This window comes from Ictalurus furcatus, chromosome 9, assembly GCF_023375685.1.
Source record: "Ictalurus furcatus strain D&B chromosome 9, Billie_1.0, whole genome shotgun sequence".
NCBI classification, from domain to species: domain Eukaryota; kingdom Metazoa; phylum Chordata; class Actinopteri; order Siluriformes; family Ictaluridae; genus Ictalurus; species Ictalurus furcatus.
Window position 1 is genome coordinate 21315120 of NC_071263.1, and position 11760 is coordinate 21326879.

Here is an 11760-nt window from a genome sequence, read left to right on the forward strand (position 1 = left end):
TCTCACTGAAGGTTTTTCGCAGCATTCTGTGTAAACTCACTTCTGTGGTGACTGTTGTAAGGCGAGGCAGGCAATAAGAAGATGCAGGCTAAATTTTTTGACTTATTCTTAAAATATTTCTACAAGAAGCTATACAAGACCATGCTGGGAAGAGTCATTTTTTATATTTCATTATTTAAGGCCCACCTGCTCCTGACAAAGTTCCTCCCACAGTTATTTTTATTGTCCTATAAATGGTATATAAAATGATATTGATTTGTGCTGTGTGAAAAGTGCTTTGTGTTGCACATCACTATCCAGTCCCATTCAGCTGGTTTGGAAACAGTTCAGCATTGCATGCCAGCTCATAGACACCAATCCATAAACTACTGTGGCTGGAGAACATGGCAGAAAAATCTCCCAGATGCTTCAAGGAGCTTCTGCAACATGCGGTGTGCTCTCAGTTTCAGAATAAACCATTTTGGGTGTGTTATAAGAATAGGTATTTCCTTAAATTGTGTTTGAGTGATTGATTGGTTGATTGGTTGATTGGTAGAAAGGTAGGTAGGTAGGCAGGTGGGTGCACCTTACTGATCCCTGAAGAAGAAGTTTGGAAATATGATACACAGATTTATTTATTTATTATTAATATTAATTGCACTGATTTATTTACTTTCCTCGTCTACAGTGTAGGCTAAAAAGCACCAAAGTTTGTTTGTTTGTTTTGCATTGTTTATTGCAAATAGGTGTCACAAAAGTGAATCATTTCCCTAAGCTCCCTGCTGGAAAAGAAATAGAAACCTTCATAAACTTTGTAATAGTTTTAATGGTTATAATGGGAAATGTATTGGTTTGAATGGAAACTGTAATGCGTCTCTACTAGTAATTTGTTGCTTTCTATTTTTAGCATATGTCACGTCTAGTGGATAACATTAAGGACCAATAATGGTAATGGTTTTAATGGTTAGCTGATGGTTTCTAATGGTATTTGTAGTGGAAACCATTAGAACTGTAATGGTTACTATTGGGTTTTTTTTTCCTCTCTCTCTCTCAGCACAGTTATCACCATTTAATGTGATCCAAGTGTTCCAGCATTTAACAAGTGTCTGGATACCTGTAGAAAATTGTATTTTATTGAATCAATTCTCATTTATGAATAAATTCATTTGAATCACCTTCTTAATCTGCAGACTGTGTATAGGTGCAGTTTGATGCTTTCTTGGCTACACAAATAAAACAGTCTAAAAACATGCCCTGAAACAGTTTTTGCTTTGGCTATTGAAGTACATGATTTATTTCTATATGCACGACATATTTAGAAACTAGATTAATCAACGTCTGGACATTAACAAGGAGGCGGAGCTTCCTCGATGGACAGGCAAAATGATTGATAAGCAAGCAGACACGCCTCTTTATTCTAAATTGTTGGATGTTGTTGTTGAACTTCTAGTGACAGATCCTGGAGTGACACACAGCACACATTTAACATCTGCAGTTTGTATGGAAATTCCTCAGCAGTTACAACAACATAAAGTCTTTTTACTGAGCCACTACACCTTTAATGTTTTAGACGCTGTTACCCATGATTCCATGCGTTGTTTACAGCTGTCTAATGGTCTATTCGGAGTGACAGTGTGCTGGTGTGTGCTGTTATTCGCAGTCCCATGAGACACACACGCTAAACAGTCAGGACAGCGACATGAATAAAGTTTTTTTTTTCTTTCCGGAAACGCTTATATAATTAATAGTTAAGCCATGATAGTGAGCCTTATGTATTATGGGCTGTACCCGCTAACCCAGCTCTTCATTAGGCTCTCAGGTAAGCTCGGAGCTCGGCTACATGTGTCTTTCACTCATTCACTAACACTGCTAACTTGCACATAACTCACACAGTGTGTCATTTATTAAATTCGTATGGAAATAAATGACTTCGAATGATATCGCAGTTTTACTGGTGTTTTCCACAAGCTTCGTTTGTTAAGAAAACTAGTGGTGAGCTAAAAGCTAGCTACATGTCCAAACACGGCACTCTGTAGGGTTGTGTACCGAATGGCGTCCTATTTCCTGTGCGAGTGCACTTGGTATTGTATTAAAATAATGAATTGTACACACTCTTCAGTTCACTACATGGACACTAGGGGTATCATTTGTGATTCGGCCAAGATGTGGGTAACGTGGGGTTTCTTCCCCCGAGCAATAGTTAAATGAACTTAATATAAATCGCCTTTGTTCTCCTTCTGCAGTGTTTTATATAAACTAGCTGCCTATGGCCATGTTCAGGGTTGTGTTTTTAATAAATATGCCGTGTTTTAAGTCAACAGTGCTATGTAAAAGAACGAAACAGCGTGTAAATAACACTGAAATGACACCTAGTAGACATTCAACCACATCCTAATAGGCTTTATTTTTGTAATATTACTCAGAACACAATGAAGTCTAACTGGTTGAAAGTATATATTAATACAAGAGGGTGTGTTTAAAAAAGATAATTAAATATATCTATCTACATACATCTATCTATATACATAACTTTATGTTTAAGGAAATAAGCCTTCTAACAATATATGATGCAACAGCAGAGATTTAAAAACAATTAACAATTTACTTTAACAGTTAAAAAAAAAGGCAGAAAATTCTACTTTTTTAAAGAGTTGGAATAAAAATTATTTCTACTGTGATTTACAATTTTTTTTATGAAAGTTGATGGGGCAATATATATAAATTATTATTGTTTAAAAATCTGTTATATCTGAAGCAAAGAAAGGAAAATATTCTTTATAGAAATAGACTTATTTGTAGTTGTCTCTTTTCTACAGAGTCTTGGTGGAAACATCAGCCGGTGATCATTAATGGCAAAGCAGCTTGTGATGGTGGTGCACGCTCTTGCAGAAAGCTTAATGAGCAGCAGACTGCTTTGTTGGATCAGTGGTGCAACGCTGGAACGGCTTCACAAATCCCTACACATTCACCGCAAGAAAGGAGGGAAGCTGAGGGACCGGTGGAGAGCAGATCTCTTCATGAGATCGGGGAGGTGGTAGTGGAGCAGAAGAGTGAGATGGAGGAGAACACAGAGAAGACTTATTGGCAGTGGGCCAAAATCCAGACTGCTGCTGATGAGAGCAAATGGAAGTCTAGTTCTGAGGAGGAAAGACAGAGATTTCAAGGGATGGTGACAGAGACTGGAGGTGTCTGTCCATTCATGCCAACAGGTGGCTTCTCATATCACTTGGGTTCTTATCAAGCAGCACCATCCAGCACACTGACACATGCAGGCTCTGATAACCATGACCTTCTCAAAAGCCTACAAGAATCCCAAGCTTGCACTAACAGAAACGAGTCCATTGAACCAACAGCAGATGGTGCTGAAGAGAGTGAGAATGATGGTTCTAAAGTACTAGTAAATATGACTTCTGGTCTGTTTACCAGTGGGAACGTGTATGGCGATGACTTGGGCACCAGACGAAGTGAAGACCAGGTCAGTAATGGCAGTTTTACGTATGACCTAAGTGCTCTGCTGGCGGACAACCATGCACAGTCCTTTAATAATCACACATGGCTACAACCTCTGCCAACTGGTTGGGATTTTCCAGTGGGGCTTGGACTGTCTGAGGTAGTCCATCATCCCTTACAGTTCTCCGACACAAGCTACTACAATGGGTTTCAGGAAAATACCAATTTTGAAGGTACTTTTTCATAAATAGTACACTTTATTATTTTTTGCTAATCATTTGTGCACCAAAATGACTTAATTTCAGTGTTCTGTTTTGATTTGTGACATTTTTACTCAAATGTCAAATTCAGTTCTTGACTTATTCAGTGTTGCAGGCCAGTATGGACCCTGATTTTGGATTAGTATGTTTTGGCATTGGTAGCATTTGTCCTTTAAATGCAGGTTACGTTGCGAACCAGTACGTACTTACCAACGATCTGGGTACGTTTCTAGCATGAATAACATTGTATTTTCCTTCCTAGTGATGTGGAGGGTGTGGGAGGACCTCAGTCAAACTTCCAGTCCCTGTATACCTTCCCACACAGCCTGTATAGATCCTGAGACTAAGTTTGACTTCACCATTATGTCCTACAACATCCTGGCCCAGGATCTGCTAGAGGCTAACTCAGAGCTGTATGCACACTGCTCAGAGCACGTGCTAACATGGGAGAACCGTTTACAGAACATTCTCAAAGAGCTGCTGACCTGGGAACCTGATGTGAGATAAAGCTCAATACTAATGCTTTTAAAATAGGAGTGAATTATTTCTAAAGTAGTTCTGTAGAGATCTCAATGAAGGTTGAAGAAAAGGTGTATAAAATAAAATAAATGTGAATCAGTCATGCCACAGAAACTAGACATCCTATTTCAATGTATATTTGTTTAGGGTTTAAAAAAAAAAAAAAAAATCTGGTTCTGTATATTGTTCCACTCACAGATTATCTGTCTTCAAGAGGTGCAAGAGAATCACTTCCAAGAGCGGATTTATCCAGCCTTGATCGAGATGGGTGAGAATATTTTATAATGCTACAACGTGGCACTGAAATGGACTTCATTTAGCTTATATTTCATGAATCTATGCAGAATAGCCAATTATATTGAATCACTCACTATCACGAAGACAAATGAGCTATCAACACAATCTGGGACAAATTTCTGGAAAAGTTGGTTCTAAAAAAATATTCCAGACTTTGAACACACCAGAGGACACTATTAAATCCATTATTAAGAATTAGAAAAAATATGGCACAACCGTGCCCCTATGTAGAGAAGACTATCCACAAAAGGTCAGTGACCTGGTAAAAATGGGGATTAGCCAGAGAAGCATTGTGATCTGTTTTGTGTAGATTCATGATGACATACAAGGTGTCAGGACTATAAAATGTGGAAAAGTTCAAGGTGTATATGTAGTGACCCATAAACATTCACGTCTCTTGATGAACAGAACGTGTGACTTTGGCGTATAGTGTTTTGGAAACCAAGTCTTTGTAAGTGATTGTCATCATGATCATCACTAAGTCTCGCTCTCTTTCCTCCCCAGGATATGACTGCGTGTACAAACGCCGCACAGGCACTAAAACAGACGGTTGTGCGGTTTGTTACAACACTAAGTGCTTTACAACACTCTCTGTGCGCCTGCTAGAGTTCCACCGTCACGACTCCGAACTGTTGGACCGGGACAACGTGGGCATCGTTCTGCTCCTCCAGCCAACCACGGCACATGGTGAAGGCATTAGGTTCCGGCCCATCTGTGTGGCCAATACACACCTGCTGTTCAACCCCAGGAGGGGAGATGTGAAACTGGCCCAGTTGGCCATAGTGCTGGCAGAGATTGACAGCGTGGTCAGGCAGTGTAAGGTCAAAGGGCATGAGTGCGAGATCATTCTGTGTGGGGACTTCAACTCCTTACCCAACATGCCACTGTATCAGCTGATCGTCACAGGCCAGCTCTACTACCACGGACTACCAAACTGGATGGTACGTCTCAGTCCTCACACTTCTTATAGTTCTTTCTTATAGTTCTTGCTGACATTATGACCACATCCCGCACTGACATTCTCAGACACCTGAAGAACAGTTGCTCCTTGATATGTCCTTACATATCACACTAATTCACATGCATCATGGTAATTGAATGTACTTTGACTTGTATTTAAACAAAAAACGTATAAAGACAAGGTATTTGACGCTTTACCTAATCAGCTGCATAGTTTTTGAAGTTAAACATTTATTTTGATACTGATGCATGCAACACGTTCTGAAAAAGTTGGGACAGTGGCAATTTAGGACTAATAGCGATGTGATAAGTTGAAATTAGAAGGTGATGTGAAACAGGTGAAGCAATCGTCTAATCATGGTATATAAGGAGCCTCCAAAAAAGGCCTAGTCCTTCAAGAGCAAGCATGGGTCGAGGCTCGCCAATCTGCCGAAAGATGCGTCAGCGAATAATCCAACACTTTGAGAACAACATTCCCCAAAGACAAATCGGTAGGATTCTGGGCGTTTCACCTTCTACAGTGCACAATATAATGAAACGATTCAAGGAATCCAGTTAAATCTCTGTATGTAAAGGGCAAAGCCGAAAACCACTTCTGAATGCGTGTGATCTCTGATCCCTTAGACATCACTGTCTTAAAAACCGTCATGAATCTGTAATGGAGATCCTGACATCCTGGCTCGGGAATACTTTGGTAAACCTTGGGCAATAAACACCATTTGCCGCTGCATCTACAGATGCAAGTTAAGGCTTCACTATGCAAAGCAGAAGCCATACATCAACACTGTTCGGAAGCACTGCCAACTTCTCTGGGCTCTGCCTCATCTGAGATGGACAGTAGCACAGTGGAATCGTGTTTTGTGGTCCGACGAGTCGACATTTCAAATAGTTTTTGGACAAAACACCCATAGTGTTCTCCAGGCCAAAGAGGAAAAGGACCATCCTTTTATGTTATCAGCATCAGGTCCAAAAGCCAGCGTCTGTCATGGTCTGGGGGTGTGTCAGTGAGTGTGTTAGAGAGTGCAGATGCTAGCATGGCCTGCCTGCAGTCCTGACCTGTCTCCAATTGAGAATGTGTGGCGCGTTATGAAGCGCAAAATAAGGCAACAAAGGCCCTGTACAGTTGCGCAGCTGAAGAAATGCATAATGGATGAATGGGGGAAAATTCCGCTTGTTAAACTTAACCAACTGGTGTCTTCAGTTTCCAAACACTTAAAAGTGTTATTAAAAGAAAAGCTGAAGTTACACAGGGGTAAACAGTCAACTGTCCTAACTTTTTTGGAGTGTACTGCAGTCATCAGATTTAAAAAATGTGTTTCAAAAATAAATTAAATTCACAAAATAAAACATCAAATAATGTGTTTTCAATATAGTACAGGGTGAATTAAATTTTCAAATGACTCCTTGTTTGTTCTTTTGCATTTTCCATACTGTCCCAACTTAGTTCTTTAACACAGAAATGTTTAACATGATTAAGAAATAATATTGTCATGTTTCCATGTTTAATTGAAGGTGTCTGGTCAGGAGGATTTGTCCCACAAAACTTATCACAGGAGGCTTTACGCACCTTTGTGGCCCAAAAGCTTGGGTATCAACGATAACTGTCGGTACTATGATGCCTGTGAGCCTGAAGGCAAAGAATCAGGTCAGCAAATGTATGTGTGTTTCCAGAATACCCAAAAGGGTGAGTGAGAGATTCTGTTTGTACCTGTGTGGTTAGTCTGCTCAGCCCTGTCATTCATTCTCTCATATATACAGTGCATGATGCCATGTATGCTAACAAAATGTAAAGGGTCCTCTGGCAGAAAAACAGCCCCAAAACATTAGACACCACCATATTTAACCGTGGGCATGAGGTACTTTTCCATATGGCTACCTCTCTGTGTGCCAAAACCACCTGTGGTGTTTATTGCCAAAAAGCTCTATTTTGGTTTCATCTGACCGTAGAACCCGATCCCATTTGAAGTTCCAGTAGTGTCTGGCAAACTAAAGACGCTTGAGTTTGTTTTTGGATGAGAGTAGAGGCTTTTTTCTTGAAATCCTTCCAAAGATCTTGTGGTGATGTAGGTGACTTCAGATTGTAGTTTTGGAGACTTTCTGACCCCAAGACGCAACTAACATCTGCAGTTCTCCAGCTGTGATCCTTGGAGATTTTATGGCCACTCGAACCATCCTGTTCACAGTGTGTTGAGACGATATAGACACACGTCCAATTCCAGGTTGCTTCATAACATTTCCAGTTGACTGGAACTTCTTAATTATTGCCCTGATGGTGGAAATGGGCATTTTCAATGCTTTTGCTATTTTCTTATAGCCACTTCCCATTTTGTGAAGCTCAACAACCTTTTGCCGCACATCACAGCTATATTTCTTGGTCATTTGGCCATTGTTATGATGACTAAGGGAATTCTGCCTATGTGTTACCTCATATTTATACCCCTGTGAAACAGGAAGTCATGGTTGAACAATTTCATGGTCCTAGTCACCCAGGAGTACTAAATTTTTTTTTAAATATCTGTGTGAATATACTTAATATATTTTTCTCATATGAATTCATAGGGGTGCTAATAATTGTTGCACACCTATATTTAACAAAGATTTTTGGATAAACCTGTGTTTTGTTTGCAGTTGTTTGATATCCATGAGAACAGTGTATTTTTGTGAATTTTTTTAACAAAAGATCGAAAGATTAAACAATAAAGACAATTTTTACAGCCTTCTTTGCTCATATTTACCAAGGGTGTCAATATTAGTGGAGAGCACGTCATAGTACTTCCATGCCATGTGAGTGTAGGCAAGAATGCATCTTTATGTATTGAAGGGAAGTGAATTTTTAAAGCTGCTGAGTGTGCATATCCTGGTGGGAGTGTGCAACTCCATTTTAAGGCATATGTGCTGTTGTGTGTGCGAGTGATGCTATATTTACTCTCTCTGCAGGGAAACTGCAGTACAATCATGACTTCCTTCGGCAGCTGCGTTACTGCCCGGCTGCCTGTGTGCGGCCCCCTGACCTGGAGCTCATACCAGGTGTCACCGACAACACTCCAAGTAACTATCTATTTTTAATCATTTTGACTCCAAGCACCAAATGTGGAAAATGAGTAGAGTGACACTGACTGTCTCCTCACCCCAGCTGAGTCATGCGCCTCTACAATGGGATCATCTCCGTTTAGTTCAGTGATGCATACAACTACTCATTGGGTGGTTGCTATATTTTTCCCTGATTCAACATGTGTCAGCATATAAATATAAATTACTGTAAAGTCCCTTAAGGATTGCTAACAACAAAATCATAGCAAGCATAGAAAGAAAGAGAGAGAGAGAGAGAGAGAGAGAGAGAGATAGAAACAGGCTTTTTGTGCTAAGATTCAATGTGGACACCTGGCCATTGAACATCCCATTCCAAAACCATGGGCATTCATATGAGTTGTTCTCCTTTGCTGCTATACTTCCACTCGTCTGAGAAGGGTTTCCACTAGATTTTGGAGCGTGGCTGTGGGGATTTGTGCCCCCAATAGCACTAGAGATCAGGCACTGATGCCAAGAAGTCAGGGCTCTGTGCAGGCCACTGGAGTTCTTCCACACCAACTTTGGCAAGCCATATCTTTATAGATCTCACTTTGTGCACAGGGGCATTACCATGCTGGAACAGGTTTGGGCCTTTTAGTTCCAGTAAAAGGAAGTCTGAATGCTACAGTGTACAAAGGCATTCTAGACGATTGTGTGTGTCCCAACTTTGTGGCAACAGTTTGGTGAAGAACCACACCTGGGTGTGATGGTCAGCTGTCCACAAACTTTTAGCCATATAGTGTAAGTATAATGTTCTGCTTAAGGAGAGTATAAAACAAATAAAGCAGTATCAGACAAATCAACTTGTCTGCTCAAATAGGAACAGGATATAGTTCAATACATAAAATACATAATAATTATGAAATGAACGCTATATCCTGAAAGAAAAATATTCTATGGTGACAGCATACTTTACTCTGCGCTTTTATTATTGGATGCTTTTTGCTATTCAACAATTTATTTTCTGCTGACTCACAAGAGGTTTGCTAATTCACTGCTGAAAGCCCATCTAGATAAAGTCAAGCCAAAGCAAAAGTAACGGAAAATGATCTTTCATGTCCCATGTCCTTTACCCTTCAGTGAATTGGCTTTTATTCCAGGGGAGTTTTAATGACAGTATTAAGATGTCTCCCATATCACCTTAGCATGGGGTCAACAATCTTAAATGCTATGGGATAACTGCAGATGGTGGCACATCTGATATAATCAGCTGACTCATATAAGGGTGTTTTTTTTGTAAACAAATCGTTGTTTGATATACAATGCAAGCACATGGCTACAAACTCTACTGGACAATTTTATAAGGTTTTATCAGTGCTTGATAATTTAGCACAGTTTGTATCTTTTGTAACTTCTGTCTTATTATGTAAAGAGCTTAACATTTCCTTCAATTATTTAAAATCATGACACTGTTATGCAAAATGCTTCTTTTTTTTAAATTGTAAAACATATCCACACATGTACTCTGTTCCAGCTCCTGAAGAAACACAGCCATTTCCTCCAAGGTGAACTTTACACTTAAAACCATCTGAAACTGTGATCCTTTAAGCATAATGTTATTTACTGTAAGGATACTGCATAAGGAAAACAACCATATTTCTTTAATAACAGATCTTTTTCATTCTGGATTGACAGGCATTTCAGGAATGCCATACGTCATGGCTTGAACCTAAGCTCTGTGTACAGCCAGAACATATCCGGCACTGAACAATGTGCCGTCACCACGCTGCACATGCACGGCGCTGCCATGGTCGACTACATCTTCTACTCCACAAGAAGAGGACACGCTAGGGGTTGTGATGGTAGGCCACAGGACACTATGCTTATAATCTCATCTCCACTCGTTTGTACTCATTTGTAATACGCACACAGCTGAAGAGTTATGTGCAAGGGGTGGACAAATGATACATTTATTAGCTAGCTTACTAGTTAAGTTAAAGCTCTAGTATGCTGCTCAGTCCCATAGTTTGGTTGGTAAGAAATAAAAAAAACTAATGGGTAATGTAATAACATATGGTGAGCTAGTTATCTTTTTAAGTGCATTAATACAGTCTAAGAGAAATGAATGAATATACAAATTCCCAGTGAGCGGATAACTGTGCAACCATAGACTTAGACTTAGAGCTCAAGTTTCAGAAGTAGCATCTCTTCTCTTAATATTCTTAATAAACTTCAAGGTGACTGGATGTGCCTGATTCTGTTACATTACCACAAGTTTGGGTTCTGCTGACATCACAGTCATCTATGGCTGGGATCTCTCTGGGTGTGAGTGATGATATACTCTCTCTCACCTGCCAATCACAGCAATGCTAGCAAATCGTGAGAATTTGTTTACAAAAAACAAATAGCCTGGACACAAAATCTGTTTGTCCCAGACATACAGGCTACTGATTTGTCCACCCCAGGGTGCATGTATGAATTTTATTATATGGATCGTCTTATTTTATACCCACCTACAGACGAAGAGAAGGGTCTGAAGTTGCTCGGCCGTCTTGCTCTGCTGTCTGAAGCGGACCTTTGGTCGCTGAATGGACTCCCAAACGAAATATTCCCATCTGATCACCTCAGCCTGCTGGCCAAATTTCAACTCTGCTGAGTGTCCAGGGTTCTAGGAAGTGGGACATCCAAGAGGTGCATACACGACCCCAAGTTCAAGTTACCAATGTTGCTTTTTAGACAGGGCCTCAATGCAGTGCACTTTGTTATAAGCCCAAGTTCTGTTGTAACTTCTGTGAGGCCTTAATCAAGAGATGTGTTTCTCATTGTTCCAACTACTCAAAGAAAGTCAAAGACAGGTGATAATACAGTTTTCTTCCCATCAAAGATTATGGCTCAACTCTGAATGTTCTCGATCATTTTAAACAGTTTCTTCCTTTTGACTAGTGAAGGATTTCTAAAGGACCTTTTTAGGCATATGGCATTTTTTTTTTATACGTGCTGTCCAAGACTACTAAGGTTGTCAACACCTTGTGGTTTTAAGGTTGTTTTAAAGCGCAAGTTAAGCTAATCCATGTGGCATTATCTGAAATAATCAGCACTGACCGATTGAGCTGTTCAGTCTCGTTGGCAAAACATTTTTAACATGGAGAATGCTGAATGTACCTCATTTTGTTTTCGAATTTATAGTTGAGACTATCTGCTTTTGTTTTGAGCGGCTTCATATTCTTTCAGTGGAAGAAAAAATAAAGATCTTGGTAATAAATAATAATATTGTGTGGCAGTGTTT

At 39.8% G+C, this 11760-nt stretch overlaps 1 protein-coding gene across 1 annotated transcript; it reads left to right on the forward strand.

Annotated features, from left to right (window-relative positions):
• The first annotated feature begins 1098 nt into the window (after window positions 1-1098).
• Window positions 1099-11760, forward strand: angel1 (angel homolog 1 (Drosophila)). Its single transcript, XM_053632855.1, has 10 exons — window positions 1099-1798; window positions 2796-3662; window positions 3952-4187; window positions 4407-4476; window positions 5010-5446; window positions 6978-7110; window positions 8403-8513; window positions 10009-10039; window positions 10170-10336; window positions 10994-11760. Exons 1-10 carry the CDS (start codon window positions 1735-1737, stop codon window positions 11128-11130), a joined length of 2253 nt encoding a protein of 750 aa, XP_053488830.1. The 5' UTR covers window positions 1099-1734; the 3' UTR covers window positions 11131-11760.